General features: G+C 41.4%; 2 protein-coding genes across 2 annotated transcripts in view; both read left to right on the forward strand.

Moving 5' to 3' along the window:
- The window catches only part of tspan6 (tetraspanin 6), a 14,574-nt gene extending 7,121 nt beyond the window's left edge, over positions 1 to 7,453 (forward strand). Inside the window, exons 3-9 of the mRNA XM_086301833.1 lie at positions 1,016 to 1,204; positions 1,286 to 1,360; positions 1,681 to 1,773; positions 2,008 to 2,163; positions 2,280 to 2,363; positions 6,651 to 6,735; positions 6,827 to 7,453. Of these exons, the coding sequence (XP_086157959.1) occupies positions 1,016 to 1,204; positions 1,286 to 1,360; positions 1,681 to 1,773; positions 2,008 to 2,163; positions 2,280 to 2,363; positions 6,651 to 6,719 (666 nt within the window). The 3' untranslated portion in view covers positions 6,720 to 6,735; positions 6,827 to 7,453. The remainder of the gene's footprint in view (positions 1 to 1,015; positions 1,205 to 1,285; positions 1,361 to 1,680; positions 1,774 to 2,007; positions 2,164 to 2,279; positions 2,364 to 6,650; positions 6,736 to 6,826) is intronic.
- Positions 7,454 to 10,255: 2,802 nt separating this feature from the next.
- mid1ip1l (MID1 interacting protein 1, like) lies at positions 10,256 to 11,985 on the forward strand. Its single transcript, XM_086301856.1, has 2 exons — positions 10,256 to 10,414; positions 10,750 to 11,985. Exon 2 carries the CDS (start codon positions 10,822 to 10,824, stop codon positions 11,296 to 11,298), a length of 477 nt encoding a protein of 158 aa, XP_086157982.1. The 5' UTR covers positions 10,256 to 10,414; positions 10,750 to 10,821; the 3' UTR covers positions 11,299 to 11,985.
- The last annotated feature ends 8,135 nt before the right edge of the window (positions 11,986 to 20,120 follow it).

Here is a 20,120-nt window from a genome sequence, read left to right on the forward strand (position 1 = left end):
TGCAGTTGGGAAATAACATGTTTTATTATTTTCACAGTTTAATAACCAAAAATAAACGCAACAGTAATTTCTTGTTGCCGGACCCATTTACGCTTAAATCACGTTTCTTCACAAAACGAAACAAACAAACACAAGCTTGTCTGTGGAGGAAAACAGATGCTTACAGTTGTTCTCAGTGTTAGTCTTTGCTCTGAGCAAACAGCCCTGTGAGGCTCCTGCTTCTGCTAACACAGAGTTCAGGGCTGTGCTTTTATCTGACAATTTATTGCTGCTGCCTGGCTGAGCCGATGCCTCCCCTCAGGCTAATGACTTGTGTGGGGGAGCGTTAAAGGAAAAGCTGCTGAGATTGAGATTAAATCACAGACTGAGGCTCGAATCCCAGGCGTGTTCTTACTAAAACACGCGAGGCGGGTAGATGAATAATCCACAGCATATTAAGCGTGTATTGTGAACGGAAAGGCTGTATCCTGTTTGCCTCAGATACAATCTACCCCCTGCCTCATCTACATTTGCTCCCCTGAGATCAGTGCAGATTTAATAAAGGAAGTCGCTAAGGGAAATTGTGTTTTCTCTGGATGCAGACCGACACGGTTCTCAAGTAAAAGTGAGATTCAAGGTAGATCACCAGTCTGTCAGAGTACATACACATGCAGAATAATAGATTTAAAATGTTTTTAAGTGTCTATAATTACCAAAAAATGGTTTTATTATCATATGTGACAAAAAAGAGATCTTTATATTTTGGAAGCTGAAGTCAGTAGATATTTCCCCCCCTGGTGATCCACAGATAAATTAATTATCTTTCTCTTTCTTTAATTAAGCTGCTCATTGTTTATGATTTTCCCTAGAGCTACATAATAAATTGAAATGAAATGATTGTGTTCCTGAATGCTAACCACACTCTTAAGTAACTGGTTGGGCTTGACCCGTATCAGTCACAGGTCCTAAAAGCCTTCCTTGCGTTTCTCTGTTGATCTTTGATTCTTGAGCTGACTCGCTCTTCTGTTGTCTCCAGGTCACAGGCGTGATCCTGCTGGCCGTTGGCGTGTGGGGGAAGGTAAGCTTGGAGACCTATTTCTCCCTGGCTGCTGAGGAGAGCACCAACGCGCCATATGTCCTCATCGGGACCGGAGCCATCATCGTTATCTTCGGACTGTTCGGCTGCTTCGCCACATGCCGTGGCAGCCCGTGGATGCTCAAACTGGTCGGTGAAAGAGCAGTAGGAAACATTCCCAGTCTCAGAAATAACCTTGCATGACTGTTTTTTGTCTTTTGTGTTTCTCAGTATGCCATGTTTTTGACCTTGGTCTTCCTGGCTGAGCTCGTGGCTGGAGTTTCAGGCTTCATCTTCAGGCATGAGGTGAGGAAATGGAAATATTTTTTGACATGAGGTGGGTTAAACTTACAGTTGGTACGCTTGAATCAAAATGAAACTGTAACATGACACTGAGGGAATGTTTGTCATTTATTTTCATGGGTGAAAGTTTCTTGAAACGGGTTAAAACAAGTTCAACATCACAAACGGTGAAGTCGTGCAATCACATGAGCGTGTGCAGCGTCTGCAGCGAAAAGATGAATACCACTATTGTGATACCCGTTATCTCTGTCAGGTTTCAGCTAGCACAACTCAAAGTCAACCCCTCTGTTATGTATGTGACGCCTTTATTTTGAACTCATCAGATCAAAGCCACACTGGACAACGGCTATAAAAACGCAGTGATAAAGTACAACGGCACGGAGAGCAAGAATCCAGTGGACACCATCCAGAGGAATGTAAGTGGGAGATTTTCCATCACCCTAGTGGCGTTGCATTTATCTGACTTTATGTTTCTCTGTACACACCAGAGGGCTCTTGTTTATATGAACATTTTAAAGGTCAACTCAACACTGAACGCACAGGAGCACTCTCCTTGAACCATGTTGCTCTCATCACTGTCTTCTCAAAGGGAGAATCCACAACATAGCTTTCTTTTCTTTTCTTTTCTGTTTGTGACTCTTTGCTTTTAGTTGCACTGCTGCGGGGTGTATAATTACACAGACTGGAACAATACAAAGTACTTTCAAGAGAAAGGCATCCCGGTCAGCTGCTGTAAAGACAGCGATAACTGCTCACCAGAAACACTGAAGGATCTTGCCAAGGCTGAGAATGTGGTGTACACAACGGTGAGTTTGGAACAAGCAGTTCATCTCAAAGATGGTCAGCTGTATTTGTAAAAGGTTTTGGTTCAATATAACTTTGTTTAATTCTGAGGGGTTTTTTGTTTTTTCCTGTTGTGAAGGGCTGCTTTGTGCTGGTAAGCACCACAATGGAGAACAACCTGGGAATAATTGCTGGGATTTCTTTTGGAATTGCCTTCTTTCAGGTATGTCTAATATTCTGTTATATGGAAACCGTTTGTGGCTACAAACCAAAGAAAAGCTGAACAATTGAAGCCGGATGTAGGAACCAATTAGTATTGTTTTTCTTGAAGTAATAACCAACCTATGTTAATTCAGTTAAATGTGATTTATGTAGTGCCAATTCACAGCGGTCACCCCAAGCCACTTTATATTATAAGGTGAAGACCCTAAAATGTTAGAGAGAGAGCCCAACAACCAAATTATCCTATGAGCAAGGACTTGGTGACTGTGGGAAGAAAGAACGCCCAGCAAAACCACCCTCGGGGAGAGGCAACCACAGAGAGGCGAGGACAGAACACAAACTGTGGGAGAGTAGACAAAAGTTTGTGACGTGCAGTATTGGCATGTAAACACGTCAGGATTGAAAAGAGGAGTGGAGAAAAATCCTCACTGTATTAATGTGACTATGGGAATGTTTCAGGCTCACCTGATCCTGCTTTAACAAAAAGGAATGTTTTAAGCCTAAGGAATCGCAGCAGTCTGCCTCAAAGTAATAAGTATAAGAAAAGGTTTTTCATCGTCACTTTGAGACAGGATGTTTCTACTCTCTGTTCTATTAATGAAAAAGCTCAGTTTTCACCACGTTAGGATGAAAATAAAAGGACGGGCAGATCAGCTGGAGGGTTTGTCTTGAATTTTTTTTATTTTTATTTTGCTGTGACCCACCTCTACTAACCAACAAACAGGAACACAGCAGGAAATGATTTCCAACAGTGAGAGAAAATCTAGTTGAAATGTGGCAACATAAGCTTGTTTGTGTGATGTGTTCTCCAGCTGTTCTCAAGACTGCACCAAGGGGGACGTAGCATGGAGACCTAGAGCAGAGCCACAGCGGCTGTGCATCTTGGCTCTGATTCAGCAGTTATTCCCCTCATACAGTCTACATTCTGATATCAGACTCAAGTTTATTGAGCCACGTTGCCCAGTGTGCATTGCTAAAATCACTTGTACAGTGGGGCAAAAAAGTATTTAGTCAGCCACCGATTGTGCAAGTTCCCCCACTTAAAACGATGACAGAGGTCAGTAATTTGCACCAGAGGTACACTTCAACTGTGAGAGACAGAATGTGAAAAAAAAAAAAATCCATGAATCCACATGGTAGGATTTGTAAAGAATTTATTCGTAAATTAGGGTGGAAAATAAGTATTTGGTCAATAACAAAAATACAACTCAATACTTTGTAACATAACCTTTGTTGGCAATAACAGAGGTCAAACGTTTACTATAGGTCTTTACCAGGTTTGCACACACAGTAGCTGGTATTTTGGCCCATTCCTCCATGCAGATCTTCTCGAGAGCAGTGATGTTTTGGGGTTGTCGCCGAGCAACACGGACTTTCAACTCCCGCCACAGATTTTCTATGGGGTTGAGGTCTGGAGACTGGCTAGGCCACTCCAGGACTTTCAAATGCTTCTTACGGAGCCACTCCTTTGTTGCCCGGGCGGTGTGTTTTGGATCATTGTCATGTTGGAAGACCCAGCCTCGTTTCATCTTCAAAGTTCTCACTGATGGAAGGAGGTTTTGGCTCAAAATCTCACGATCAGAATCAGAATCAGAATGGGGTTTATTGCCAAATGTTGAGCAGGTTTACAACATTAGGAAATTGCTGCGGTGCTTCAGTGCAAACATAGTGTCATAAATAGCACTTCCACAGGCGTTGTAGTCCTGTAGTTAAGGAGCTCTTCTCTGGTGTACGAGTATCCAGAGGAGTATCCAGAGGAGTCCCCAGACACAGAAGAAATGCACAAAAACAAAACAAAAGTAACGCACTGAAGCACCAGGGCGACCATCCGCGGCGCCATCTTGGCCAGATACATGGCCCCATTCATTCTGTCCTTAACACGGATCAGTCGTCCTGTCCCCTTGGCAGAAAAACAGCCCCATAGCATGATGTTTCCACCCCCATGCTTCACAGTAGGTATGGTGTTCTTGGGATGCAACTCAGTATTCTTCTTCCTCCAAACACGACGAGTTGAGTTTATACCAAAAAGTTCTACTTTGGTTTCATCTGACCACATGACATTCTCCCAATCCTCTGCTGTATCATCCATGTGCTCTCTGGCAAACTTCAGACGGGCCTGGACATGCACTGGCTTCAGCAGCGGAACACGTCTGGCACTGCGGGATTTGATTCCCTGCCGTTGTAGTGTGTTACTGATGGTGACCTTTGTTACTTTGGTCCCAGCTCTCTGCAGGTCATTCACCAGGTCCCCCCGTGTGGTTCTGGGATCTTTGCTCACCGTTCTCATGATCATTTTGACCCCACGGGATGAGATCTTGTGTGGAGCCCCAGATCGAGGGAGATTATCAGTGGTCTTGTATGTCTTCCATTTTCTGATGATTGCTCCCACAGTTGATTTTTTCACACCAAGCTGCTTGCCTATTGTAGATTCACTCTTCCCAGTCTGGTGCAGGTCTACAATACTTTTCCTGGTGTCCTTCGAAAGCTCTTTGGTCTTGGCCATGGCGGAGTTTGGAGTCTGACTGTTTGAGGCTGTGGACAGGTGTCTTTTATACAGATGATGAGTTCAAACAGGTGCCATTCATACAGGTAACGAGTGGGGGACAGAAAAGCTTCTTACAGAAGACGTTACAGGTCTGTGAGAGCCAGAGATTTTCCTTGTTTGAGGTGACCAAATACTTATTTTCCACCCTGATTTACAAACAAATTCTTTACAAATCCTACCATGTGAATTCATGGATTTTTTTTTTCACATTCTGTCTCTCACAGTTGAAGTGTACCTCTGGTGCAAATTACTGACCTCTGTCATCATTTTAAGTGGGGGAACTTGCACAATCGGTGGCTGACTAAATACTTTTTTGCCCCACTGTAGGTCATTTTTGCACAAAGCAGCAACATGCCGCTCCAAAGGTGGCCACTTGAGACAAGCCCCGAAATCAAGCCAGTCACCATAGTCTCCCGTGAATCGATATTTAAAGCATTTATAAAGCCATAAAATTTGGGAATTACCCCAAATTCTTTTCATACCTCCACTTAATAAGCATCTTTCACAGATGCTATATTATCGACTGGTTCTTTGTCATGCTGAAGTTTTTGTATACTTCTTTTCCACCATTGTAGCACAGGTGTGGAGAAGGATCTTCCTAGTTCTTTCAGAGTGACTCACAGTGTAGTTAATGTTTACAGTTACTTGTAGCCTGTCTGAGCATTAGTGTGGCTGCTCCATGCAAAGCTCTGACTTAGAGTAAGTGAAGGTTATAAGTGGAAAACTGTGCAACTTGTGGTTCTGCGGTATAGCCACAGTTTTCCAGTCATACGAGAAGTCAAGTCACTTTTATTTAAGTAGACTTGACCCAAGTGCTTTCCAGTTAAGACAAATGTAAAATCTTTCCAAGTCTCCAGAAACCAACACAAAACCTGAGTAAACAAACAACATTGCTACAGTAATGGTGAAAGTCATTTAAATACCCAGTTTAAACAGCCCCTAAATCAAATGGGTCACTATAATCACCCATGTTTTACATTTATTTCAAACATGAGCCATAAGGAAAGAATAGTTAGAAAACATGTTTAAATTACCGTAACATTGTCTGATTATTCATCTAGTAATTTTTTTTTGTCACTGACCTTGGTTGTCGGGGCAGGAGTCTAAGCATAGACACCCAGACATCTTCTCCAGCTCCTCACAGACGTGTTCTCAAACCAGCTGAGAGACAGTATCTGTCAAACATGTCCTGGGTCTGTCCCCTGGCCTCCTCCCAATTGAAAGTGCTTGAAACACCTCACATAGGAGGCGTCCCAGGAGGCATTTCTAATTCCTGTCTCTTATATCCACGATGCCCACAGCTCGTGGACATTAGTGAGAGCAGGAACGCAGATCGACGGGTAACTGAACAGCTTTGCTTTTACATTCAGCTCTCTTCTCCTCAGCAGATCAGTACAGCTGCCACGTTATCCAGCATCCATCCACACAAAAATATCAAAACCCAGGAATTAACAAAGTATAAGAAAGAGAATCATTTAAACGTTGACTTAAAAAAAAAAAAACTAAAAATGGGACAAAAGAACAGAATAATTTAATGCAGATGTCATGCGTCTTGCTAATGAATACAAGATGTAAGTAAATCTGTGAAAACACAAAAAAGGAAGTAATTGTTGCTTGTTTTGTTTTTGTTTTTTTTGTTATGTTTTGTTTTTTAAGTAATTTAAGGTTTCAGGAAGCCATAGAAAAAAATTTTTCAGATGTCAGTTTGGGCCACAGATTGAAATTTGTGTACTGTGGTTTCAGCTCATTGGGATGTTCCTGGCCTGCTGCTTGTCTCGATACATCACCAACAACCAGTATGAGATGGTCTAACAGTCACCTGCCACAGGTATGTCTTTTATGAGGGAGTTATCATAACAGCAAGTCATACAGATTGTTCTGAGGAGGATTTGTAACGGTCTTTCTGCTTCTATTTGCAGGTCACTGATGAGCCGGTCCTGGTACGAACTGAGTTGGGATTTTAATATTTTGTCTTTGTGTTTCTTATCATGTAATTTTAGAGATGGAAGACACTCACCGCTTTTTCTTTTATTCAATCTCACCAATGCACAAGGGAATCATGTCTGCGGAGCATCAAAAAGGGAGAATACTCGGAACTTGGTGTGACCAAAGATAAAACATTTCACAGGTCATTTGTTATTCTGGGAGTAAATTAGGGAAATTACATTTAGTGTTTATGTTGTGTATTAGTGTCACTTTTTTATTTGAGTTAATTTGACAGCAACATTTTCATTTCTTGTTTCACAGTTGCCTTGTGTTATAATTTTTTCGCTAGTAGTCTGTAGCTGAGCAGATGAAATGTAGACAATAATAAGCTGTTAATGTTAAACGTCTGTATCTTTATGTGTGAAGCCTTTATAAGCCCTAGAAATGGACAGGTCACCTTCCTGAAATCAAGTACAAATGATTTATAGGAGCTGTGTGGGAAAGCCAGCCCTACCAATTATGTGTGCCAACTACACCTGACTTCTTACCACAGTTTTCAGTGTTAGTGTTATTCTTGTGTGGATGCATGTGAAATACTTGAAAATAAAAGATGAAATCCAGTGTCTCTGACAGTGTGCGTTCTTAGCAACTGTCTGTACAGCTGTTTGCTCACAAAAAAAGAAAGAAACACAAATATTCTGGCAGCAGGTGATTTTTGGCAGACAAACATGCCCTGGATATTTGGGGCCTTTAGAAGAATGCTAATAAACTTCAAGATATGAAAGCATCTCTGTTTTTCAGTGGAAGACAACTTTATGGATTTAAATAGCATGTTTGATGTGCGATTAAAGTAACTGCACATAAAAATACAAAATACTAAAAATGCCTGAATGATCAAATAAGAATTTACCATCCACTTTGTCAAGATTCACTTTTTTTTTTTTTTCCCCATAATGCACTCTAATTGCATCTGTAACGTAAAGACCTGTCACACAGTTACACTATTAAACTACACACTAAAAACACAGTGCGGCCTTGAACTTTCATCCATGGCTGTGGCTGACAGCCAGGAAAACCAGACTCCCCTTCATTACCTAACTTCTATAATTTGCAGGGGTGAAGTTAAAGGGTGAACACCACATTGTTCTTCACTTCTACCACTCAGCATAGTAAAAGATGTAAACGGCTGTAACAAGGCTACACGCTGTCAGCTCAATCACCTCGTTGTTGAATCTCGTGCTTCACTGCAGCTGTTGTATTTTCTCTGGCTAGTCGTTTCTCCTGATGTGTATGAAGGTGGTAGGTCTTTGCACAATGGTTTGATATTTCATTCAAATAAACCTTTTTTCGTTCTAAAAAGCCTTGGGGGAAAAAATTATTATTGTGGCCAAAGAATAAAAGCACAACCTACGTCTCTTTAATTTCAGGTTTAACTGTTTGCACAGCAAACGAAACAGTCACTGGGTGTAGCTGACATGATGTGCATGTGCAGGAGGTATAACCACCAGTTATACCTCTGTGCTTTGGTAATATGCCGTTGTTGACAAAATAAATATCAACACAGTCTATGCTGATTGAACTCTAAACTTCTACAAAGGCCTGAGAGATGTTGCTCATTTGCAGTTTGTTAAATAAAGTTTCCTTAGACTTGGTGCGTAGTGCTGTTAATCCTACAGCGTCACTGAGTTAGATGAGCAGTAGTGGAATGTAACTTAGTACATTTAAACTGTGTTTCTGAACTCTGATACTTTACACTGCTTGTTTTATGTTTTCTGGTGCTCGCTTGCTACAACTTGCTTAATTGCATCATTTAATACTTGCATGAACTCATGTTAACTTACAGGATATGAGCACATAAATATTTTATGGGAGAAAAGAATGTGTTTGGGCAATTGGGCCCCATTCCTTCAACAAGGAGAGTGAATTTGAAGACAGTAAGTGTTTCATGAAGTTCCAGAGAATAGTTATCAATGATAGGCACACTCGGACACACGGAACCATACAATCACACATTAAATGCTTCTAAGAAAATTTAGTTGATGTTCATTAAAATAAAAATGAGCATATGTAGAAAACTGTGACATTTTAGTGCCCTTATAGCGCTTTATTGCCCTGAGGTAACCAGTTTCTGGTGGGGTCAAATTTGATTTGCATGATGTTTGACGCAAGGACACAGACCATTTCTGTAGCTTTGCCTCTGTACACCAACACATTAGACTGTAAATAAATAATTGAATTCATGCTGATGAATACAAGCAGGCTTCTATAAATATGTATAAGCTTTGGCTATTGCTCACAGCTTAGACACAGGCAACTTGTGCCATGCTTTTCAAAGCACTGACTGCTGGTTTTACTCAGGAAAATTGCAGGTGAAACTAATCCAATAATGCAGGGATGTCAAACTCATTTTACATGACGCACCAAATGCAGCTCCACTTTGATCCTTAGTGTGGCAAATGAATGAAACTCTGTCCTTTGTCAGTGTAAAGAAGTTTCAACTTCACATTTAATCCCTTAGATATCTTAATATAAGAAAAATTTGTGCAATTTCAACAGTTTTTCTACAAGATAAAGAAATGCTGCTGTAGTAAATAAAAAAAGTCAGCCAGCATGACTCTTTGGGCTTAAATTGGAAGAAATAAGTGTGTAAATTCACAGTAAATTATCCTGTAATTATAAAACAGAAAATTGTTATTTTACAGAAAATGTCCTTTTTTGTTTGGATCTTTTTTTCTTCTTTTACTGTGGACCTAAACAAAACAGAAATGTCTACTTTTCTGTGATTTTGTTTATTTATTAATTAAATTAACTGCTGCACTAAGATTGGCATCGAGGGAGATCTTTATCAGTGGGGAAAGCTGTAAAACTCGTGAAAATACAGCTAAAAGCCTGAAATTTATGCCAGACTTTTAGGGACACCCGTGACACAGTGGATGCTCCACCTGGTGACACGTGCTGCTCCTGGGGTCATGTGTCGTTTGGATGAGTGTATTGCATCAGCGAGGACGCTTCAGTTGAACCGACACAACTTAACCGCCAGGCGGCAGTGCTGTGCAAGATATATACAAACCAATAAAGGACGGAGAGTGAGCGTGTGTGGGGGGATGGGGGGGATCACACTATGCTTAGTTGAATCTTAAACCATCTATGAGTTCAACTCTTGACAAACCCGACGTGCAAAGAGCTGCACGGAGACTTACACCAGTGTTGCCTTCAGGGGACAAACGGCCCGGAAAAGATGAGCAGTAAACAGGGTGCAGCTAATCGCAGGCGAGCCCAGAACAAACATGTTTGAGTGGCTGCTGCCAGATCTCATTTCATTGGTCAATTTTGGATCAGACGCTGCAGAAGCCCCGCCTGCAGTTGTCATGCAGCCCAACTGGCTCTGCAGTAAAACCCAAAGAGGCCGGACTTTCAGTCCTTCCTACCGCCCAACCCGGCTGCTGGGTATAAAAACAGCGCTTATCTGTCAGTCAGCTGAAGAAATTTTTATTTTTCTTCCCAGCGGGTGCTGTACGCTGCCTGAGAAAACTTGAGTTAACCAACCAGGACACCAGGCAAGCTTTCCCTCAGGTTTCCAGGTCAGTCTTTTACTCAGTGCCTCTCTAACTGAAGGGATGTTTGAATTTCAGCAGCAGGAAATCGAGGTCATAGTGATGCGCTTCGGGCATGATGGTATAGATTGGAAGCATACGGAAGTCTTATTCATCTGTTTTCTATTAGAGATGTCAGCTCGCGGTGTCGGTCCCCTGCAGCCAGGCTTTAGTCCGGCGTGCTGCAGGTGTTTTATTGTCCGTGCTGATTATGTAAAGCTGTCTCAGAGGGATTTGCCCTTGCTGTGCTGCATTTCTGCAGAGTCTGCTCAATCTCCCTGCACCTTTCCTGCATCCTAATCATCCCTCCCTTCATCTTGCAGATCACCAGCCAAACAGCTCTGCCTTTAAAGATCCACCCGTCTGCGCTACACTGTAACCTTACAGCCTTCAAAATGATGCAGATCAGCAGCGACTCCGTCGGCAACAAGCACTCCCTCATTAACGTCATGCACCGCTTCATAGCGGCCACCAACAACATGGACGAGACCATCATGGTGCCGAGCCTGCTGCGAGACATGCCGCTGGACGAGCAGCAGGCTAACAACAACAACGAACCGCCGTGCAGCAACAAGCAGAGGGACATGTACGAGCATTACCTGCTGCTCAAGTCCATAAAGAACGACATGGAGTGGGGCCTGCTGAAGAGGGAGGTGAGCAGCGGTGCCAGCTTCCTAGAGATGGCGGTGAAGCAGGAAGAGCAGCAGGCGGTGAAGGGAGACATACACGTGGATGACAACGCTGACCTGCAGCATCAGTTTCATTATCACCTCAGAGGACTGTTTGGCGTGCTGTCCAAGCTGACCATGCAGGCAGACCACCTCACCAACAGGTACAAGAGGGAAATTGGAGGAGGAAACTTCATGAGATAGAAGTAACTGCATCTGTTTTCCTCGCCCTTTTCTCCTCAAACTGACTTGAAATAGTGAGGTGTTTTGTGATGGGTCAGATCTCTTCCAAAACTCTCAGATGGACAGTAAACTGACCAGGGCAACCACTCCTGGCTTCTCCTGCTACTGAATAACACTCAAACTTCAATCCTGCTCCTCCGCCCCCTCCCATCAAATGAATAAAATAAATAAATAAACCAGTGATCCCTGCGCATGTCGTCAGCCTGCCTCTTCTGGAGAGGCTGGCATGTTCGTGCTTGGTGGAGGTTTACTGAATCAAGTCCTGATGAAGCACAGCTCTGATTTTAGGCAGAACGTTTTCCCTCACGTGATCTGCATTTCAAATTTACATGAATTTCAAGTTGAAGTGAATAAAGTTTCTGCCCATAGGAGATATTGAATGCTGGCTATTCTGTCCCTCCTTGTAAAAATGGTCATTTTATTAAAGCTGAGCTGAAGGGTTCCTGCCTGCAGAGGTTTTAAAGCGTTCCACTCAATGCTACAACAAGGTGTGCCTTGACTTTTTGTACCATACCATGTTCAATTCCTTCCCACATTGTCACTGTAAGTTGTTCATTATATAGCTTAAATGTTTGTCTATGGAAACTTAATTTGAAAATCCAATTTTATATTGATGCAATAAAATGGAAATAAACATGAAGCTAATAATGTTTGTCTTGTCTGTCATTAGTAACAGGAAGGATGTTCAGACTCTCTCAAGTAGCCTGCCTATAAATAGATGTTTACCTCAATCTCTGCTCAGATGTAAACTAGTCTCTGATGTGACATTCCTGGCGAAAGATGATACTTTAGCTAAACTTCTGAGGGGAAACCCTTAAAACGTATAGATGTTGGTCCGGCCTGTGCAATGTTAATATTTTAACATGAGTATGCGGATGTTGCAAGATAATTCTAGAAGGGTTTTAGCTGGGCGTGGCAATTTTGGCACTAAATGAGTAAGCAGTGCTGGGATCTCAACACCATTTAATCTTGTATCTGATGCAACTTGCCTGGAGTCTGTTTTAAGCACTTCAGTATATCATCTAAAGTACATGGGCACAAGTTTATATTTTTTTAAAAGTGTAATTGGACTCTTACCTCAATGCATATTCAGGCCAAGTTGCTTAAATCTTAAACTAGGCAATTAAATCCTTAAAGTTGACTTGGCTGAAATCAAAATGCCAACAATCGGTTTCAGAATGTTAAACCCTAAACTTTCCCATCAGAACTGAATAATCCTGAAACAAAGTTCAAATCTCACACTGTACAAATGGTAGCTGCAAGAGGACAAGTGGCAGTAAAGCAAACTGAGCCATCACGGTTGATAAGACTTTATTTGGGTGAGACAAATCTGATAAATAATAAAACAGCAAATGGTGACAGAGAACATGGTCTGAACCTCAAGTAGTTTTGGAAGATTTGCTTCATCACATTTAGTTGATCTAAATGTTAAGTTGCTCCAACCAGAAGCCCATCCATCCATCAATCCATCCATCGCTGAGTAAAGCCCTCCCCTTAGCAACAGCTCCACCAAGAGCAGCCAATCCAGTTGCAGAGACTCCCTCCCCCTCCCTCTTTTCTCTCTCAAAGGCACAGCAGTGATTAAGAGATTGTAATGTGGTGAGGGCCATCCAGGAAGCAATGGGTCCAACACACTGGCGCTCCTCTGGCGAGCAGCAGCGAGGACGCTGGGGTCAGGGAGTTTGCATGGAAAGTGCTGTGGCGAGAGGCTGCAGTTCTCCTCTGTCTCCTCTCACAATGGGCCTCACAGATGGCTGCGAATCAAAATGGCTGTGCTGGTCAGTGTGCCTCAGCCCACTCAGATAAACTGGGTTAACCCAACTGGTGACAGCTGGCCACATGGGGAATTAAAAAAAAAGAAATGCAACCTTTACACTGATCTAATTTATAACTAAGAAATAAATCCATGGGCATGTTTGCCTGTCTGTTCATTTATTTTTATTCTATTTCTAACTTTGCTTTAATTTGATGCTTGTAAAAATCCACTGTACACACCATCAAATGATTAGAGATTAGCTTTTAATATAATGGAGTTCTTAGCTGGTACACAGTAAACAGCTGGTGGAGACCGAAAACTGAGCTTTAAGAGTAGATATTGGAATTACAATGTCCAGTTATATACAGTTAGGTCCATAATTTGTTGGACAAAGACACAGTTTTCATAGTTTTACCTTTGTAACCCAAATCTGGAGGTTTTGCAAATGTTTTGAATTAACTGTTCAGGAGTTATTGCACAGCACTCCATTTTTAGAGGCTCAAAATTAATTGGACAAACTAATATATTAAATATGAGGACTGGTTTTAATTCTTGGATGAAAATCATTTGCAGACAATGACTACCCAATGTTTGAAATCCATGGACATGACCAATTGCTGTGCTTCCTCCATTGAGGTGCTCCTTTTCCTCTGCCCGGCTTCAGTTGTTGCTTGAATTTGGGTCTCTCGGCATTCACTTTTGTATTTAATGACTGAAAAGCTGTTCTACTGGCCTCAGATCAGGTGAGTGACTTAACTATTGAGTATTATCCCAGTTCTTTAATTGAAAAATTCCTGTTTTGCTCCGTGTGCTCCTGTGGTGGTGAACAGTAGCACCAACAAATTGGTGTCTTTTGCCTGGCAACAAATTAGTGATCTAACTGTGCAAACACAGCTACAGTAATGTTGCTCTGTGCCCATGCAGACTTCTGAATGTCTATATAAGCAAATGTTTGCTCAGAAGTTTGCTTGTTTTAACAGCTTTGCATGTGGCTACAAAACAAGTGTTGCAGGTTTACACTATGCCGGCCACTTGGTTATGGTGTTCCATGTATGCCCTGCCTGCTAGCATCTTGCACCCTGCGGTTATGTGCAGGATTGTCTCAGGGGCATCTTTACACAGCCTGCACCTGGGGTCTTGCATCGTGTGGTAGACCCCAGCCTCTATGGATCTTGTCTTCAGAGCTTGTTCCTGTGCTGTCTTTGAGTCCAGCTCTGTCCAGCCACTGGTACATTGAAGATATTTATATTTAACCCACCCTCCATCATCCATCCTTTTAACCATTTATCTACTTATCCTGTTGTGGACAAGAGGCAGGGTACATCCTGGACATCACAGATTTTTCAGATTTTAAGGATTTAGCTTGTGAAATATTTTAATCTCTTAGGTAGGAGCAGGTCTTAAGTAACCTCTGACACCAGGGAAACTATCTTTTAGCACTCAAACTGTCTGAAACATATTCTATTTTAAAAAATCAAGGGTTTACTACACTAAATTATTTGTTTAGTCAGACATTTCTTCCTGTAAACTAGTGAAATCCTTGTAATGTTGTTTTCCAGCCAAACAAATCTCCAATGGTCTGAACCATGACACTGATATTCTGTAATACAGCTCGGACTGCAAAAGTCTCCCAGGTCACGTTAATGTCTTGAGAAACCCGAGAGCAAATGGTTGTGACCGCTGAGTACACTGCAGATTTCAAGATGCTCCACAGCGGTGATGAGGAAGTGCTGTTTCACCAGGCGGTGACACTTTATGCTTCACTGGCTGGGTTATATTTCAAATGTTAGATGGCTCTTTGTGTTATATAATCCGTTTTAATTCATCATAGTTGTGTCTATAAAAAGGAACCCCAGTGTAAATGTTCTTCAGATATCTGATATTTTTGGCACAGGTGGGGTGTTCCAACGTGTTTTTGGCAATGTGACCGGCAGACCTAGGGACATGGCAGTCATTTGGTGTTGAAAGGACTGCTTGGATGGCAGATCTCTCCCCAGCTCCGCTTGCCAGCATGAGGCTGCGTGACTGGAGACGTGGCAGCGGCTGCTGTCACTTCTCCCAGGAGCAATTTCTATTGCTCAACAGCTGTAAAACTCCAGTCTGACGCGAATAAAGAGCCAGACAGAGCAGGTCAATTTAACCTCACACAGGCACAGGAGCACCAATGATCACAAATATAGCCTTAGATCTGCTCTTACAGTACCATTATATACAATATCTCCCTGGTGCACCTACAACATGTTTGCTCTTATCACTTCCTTACCTGCATGTTGACGTTTTTATGGTGACAACATTGCTCCCTGAGCAAACACCTTAGCACATTCACTGTAATGTTTGCTTTAATAGGCCAGCACGTTTCAAAACCTCTGAGTTCTCACCAAGGAAGCATTTATTTAAGTCAAAGAAAAGGCCTCACACAGGCTCTCACCTTTCTATCAATGGTGGAAGAAACATTGTGATTTGCTCAAAAAGAACCCACGCTGTAGTTTTATTCTTCATGGGGTTTTTTTGTAATATATATGCAACTCTATTTTTAATTTTGCAATATGACCCACAGCATGCAGCTTCAAATGAACATAAAATAAAATAAAAGGCTGTAAAAATACGAGATGCAGATATGAAAATAAGTACGAGGTATCAAAGTATAAATATGAATCACACAAAATATCTTCACAATACAAGTATATTTACAATTATTACAAGCTTTTGAACCCCAAGTTAATCACACATCATTACTTTGAGTGCTCAGTAAGATTAGAAAAAGCACAATATAAATGCAATTATGTCACCAGGAGAAACTAACGAGAGGTTAAAAGCAGTGTTACCAGCATCTACAAATACTCTGCCGTTCAGGTTTGAACTCAGGTAGAGGTACAAAAAGTACAGAAAGTAAAAGTGTTCATCAGACAGCAGAAGGTGCGAGATTACTGCCGCTGAGACTTCAAGCTGAAATCAGTGTATTTATTGTTCCAGCAGGTTATAGGTTAACCTGCATCACGCCAGCTGATCTTGCACGTAACCCTGCAATAAAAAGGCAATCTCGGTGGCTATATCTACTGTCAGCATGTGACCCACGTCACAAACCTCGCTAAGATATCCACGAGGACATATTTTAACTCTGAGTTTAAAACATCAATGATAAATAAATGTGTGAAAAAGTGTTCAAATTAAAATTAAAGTGCGTATGCTGCACCTTAACTCAGGTGCTTGAGTCATTGAGACTACATTTGAAGAAGCCCTCCAGCATGTTTGCAGCTGGTCCCAAAGGTAACAGTTGCTTGTTATCCAAACAAGTTGGCTGTTGTTGATGCGATGCGGTTGTATGTTGCCTGCATGCAGCAGAATTACGGTTGCTAGGCATTGCCCTGACGTAAAATCGTCTCATGTGAAGCCCGCGTCGAGACCTACAATGCTCTGCCTTGTGCTGCAGAGATAATGTGAACCGGCACGTTCACTGATGTCATTAACATTTCTGCGTGTGCGACTTCTGCCTGACTGCACAAGAGGAGCGTGGTCGGAGAAAACATCCACGAGGGGGGAAAGCGGGCATCTCTAAAAAGTAACATTGTTCATAACTCACGACAGCGCTCTTGATCAAGTTTGCACGATGTTGAGCAAAAAGGAAGTTACCACAGTCGCAGTCGGTCAGTCATTCAAGGAGGTTTGTATGAAAGTGCAGCTTTGGAACCAGGCCACAGTCAACACTGTAACCACAGAACTGATTAACATGCACAAGGTGATGAAAAAACGTGACTTCTGTTGTTTACCTTTATGTTATCTTTGAACTGTTGTTAATTAGGATATCAGTGTTTTAATGTCTGAATATATTCACCTTCAGTTAATGGCTACGGCTTGTAGGCTCAAGACTATTTTCAGTTATATATTAGGCCCTGGTGCATTCAGGGACATTATTACTGGTTACACTGTTTGTTCAGCATCATGAATTTATGTCAAATGGAGACATCGGAGTTCCTCTGTAGTTGTTTTTTGTTGTTTGAAGACATTTTGTGTAACTTTGTGATCATTTTTCTGTGTTTTTGTGGATATGTGTGGCTGTTTTGTGTGTCATGGAAATCATTTTATGTCTATAGTTATAATACGTATTTTTTATTGTCATTTCACTTCTCTTTGTTGTTGTTTTTTTCATGTATCTTTAAAGTTATGTGTTGCTTTGTGGTTGCTCTATGTCACTTTAAGACATTTTGTGTCCCTATGTGGTTCTGTGTAACTTTGTTGCACATTTGTGTCTTATTTGTAGTCATTTTTGCGTAACCCTGCGGTTGTTTTTTCTCTTTGTGTTCCTTTTTTTTTTAATAAAGTCATCATTTCACGATATTTTTTTTCTTTTTGTGGTCACTTTACATATTTTTTGAAGCTTTTTTTCACATTTTTTCTGGCTGTAAAGTCAAAGTTGAAGTTTGTCGTTGTTTTCTGTAACTTTATGGTAGATTTGTTTGTCTGTTAAAAGGTTTTGTCTAACTTTGAAGTTATTTTGTGTCATGTGAAGTGGTTTTGCGTTTGTGGGTTTTTTGGGGGTCTCTTTGTGGTCATTTTTGGTGTTTTTTATTTTGTAAAGTCATTTTGTTGGTTGTGGTTGTTTTGTGTTTTTTGTGGGGATTTTTGTCTGTATAAAATCCTTTTCTGGTCTTTTTTGTGTAACTTTATGGGAGCCTTGTGTGTCCTTGAATAAGCTTTGAGTCACTTTTGTGGTTTTGTTTAATTTTGTGGTCAATTTCTTTAACTTTGTGAACGCTCTGCTCTTTGCTCTTTGAAGCCTTTTTGCTTTACTTTGGAGTCGTTTTGTATCTTTGAGGTCAGTTTTTGTGTCTGTGAACCTAGTGTGTCTTTTTGTGTCATACTGTGTGAATAACTTACAGAAATACTGGTTTTAGCAGTCTGTTCACGCAGACGTTTGGTCCAGAGACCTTTGGCCTAAACCCAAAAGCCCTGTTTAACAATCCATGCACAATGCTATCAAGACAGTTCTGGGAGAGGGTCACTAAAGTCCACACTAAATGAGATGAATTCAGTAAAATGGTGCTTTCACAGCCATCAGGTAACAAGATGGGTTAGGCAGGTTTACATTAGAAATGTATGGAGCCAAATGTACAAAACATGGCCACAAAATGGCAAATTGATGGTGTGATGCTCAAAAAGAGACGGGATGTGGGAACGCTGGAGCTGAAGCTTGTAGCCAGAGGCCTGAGGTGAAATAAGGACAGAGGACTGAGGATGGTGGCAGGCAGAGAGTTAGGGGAAGTGTGAATGGTAGACGGAAAGCTCACACTGATGAACCACAGAGCATGTTTATGACTCACATACACAAAAACAAAACAAGGCAAAAAGAGGACCACAAGATTCACAAGGAGGAGATGTGAAGTGTGTAAGACATTACAAACATTAACCACAGCTCTCTGATTTGTCAGCATGGGGAAGCAGCTGTGACGTTGGGAACACCATGTTCTTTAGGCGGAGGCTTACAGAAGTACCATCCACTTCCTGTTTTTTTCTTCAGCTGCATCGAAACCCTTGCGGTTGATCTGGTTAGATGCGTTTGCCGATTTGTAGGGCAAAATATCAACCTTTGTGTTGTTTGGGTTACGAACGCTGCTGCTGCTGGTGAAACTGACACACGAAGTGAAAATTCCTTAGAGCAGGTTAAAGATTGTTTTAGTTTTACTCGGAATACAGCTCTCATGGTGCTGCACTACTAAACCACATAGTAGACGCCACTCTGCCTTTTATCACTGATTCCCACAACATGATTAGTATGTGCCAGCCCTGCACAGAACACACTGGGAAGGATCGTATGAGGTTACATAAGAGCCAAGTGGGTGGGTGTCGAGTCCAGCTGGAGCAGCTTACAGCCTGACACAGAGTGTCTCTGTGAGTGAACAATCCCCTCCACCCGGCCGTGTCTGCTGCTCATACACGCTTATTACTCTGTCGCTTTATATGCTGCTTATGTAGGTCAATACAGGCTTCTGTCGTGCATATATGCATGTAATATCAGAAAACGTTTGCCAGCTTCCGTGTATCAGGCAGGTTTTAAGATGCTCTGGATGCTGTAGTAAGCTTCCTGTGATAGAATCAGACTGCGATATCAGTCAGATATCACAAACCACAGAAGCATAATCAGCAGAAATGTACTTAAGCATTTAAAAATAAAGCATTCGCTGGGCAAAATGTCCCTGTTTGTCTGTTCTGCATGAGACGTTTTATTCTGTGCAGCTATCAGATAAATGTAGAGAACTAAGTAAAAAGCAAAAAGTTCAGTATGTGCTTGTTTCAATGTGGTCAAGTAGAAGTGAAGAGAAGAAATGGAAAAACTACAGTGGGAAGGCTTTTTCCAGCTTTTGTCCGGTGCTCTGTTAAACAAAGAGTAGCTGAATGGATGGCTTAGCTTTGTACAAAAGGAGTTGAATGAGTGGGAAAAGAACTCCTCCTTACGCCCTTGAGTGTTTTACTTTGAAAGTCTTTGTATGCTTTCTGTAGATGATAAAGGTTTAACCATCAAGTGACTAAGCTAGGTCATTCATGATTCACATAAAGAGTCATATACTATTTTCATTTTGTGATTGCAAATATACTGCACCTTGCATTTTTTTTAATTAATTAATTTCACAGGAATAAACTCAGTGGTGTGGAAAGGATCATGGAAAGCTGTATGACCCTTGAAATATTAATAACATTTTCCATTACACTGTCATGTTTTATTGTGAAATATGGCTAGAGTACATGTCAGGGTAACATGCTGTTGTAGAAACTTTGAGGGGGACCCAAAATGCCCCAAAACACTTCAGTTGACAGAATCAGGTTAACCTGTTTTCCATAACAATGATTGAAAAGCAGAATTATTTCCCATTAGGTGTGAAAAAGACAAAGAAGTATTCCTCTGTCATTTTAGTCTCTTTAGTTACTAAATTAAATATATAAAATATAAAATATATAAAAGAGACAGTTACAGTAAATACAGCTGAGGAGTACAGTTTAGTCAGTCATAAAGGGCAGCGATAAGATTAAAGCT

Source organism: Aulonocara sp. 'chitande type north' Nkhata Bay, linkage group LG2, assembly GCF_057382095.1.
Source record: "Aulonocara sp. 'chitande type north' Nkhata Bay isolate Kocher_YH1m ecotype deep benthic linkage group LG2, A_spYH_male_GT1.1, whole genome shotgun sequence".
NCBI lineage: Eukaryota > Metazoa > Chordata > Actinopteri > Cichliformes > Cichlidae > Aulonocara > Aulonocara sp. 'chitande type north' Nkhata Bay.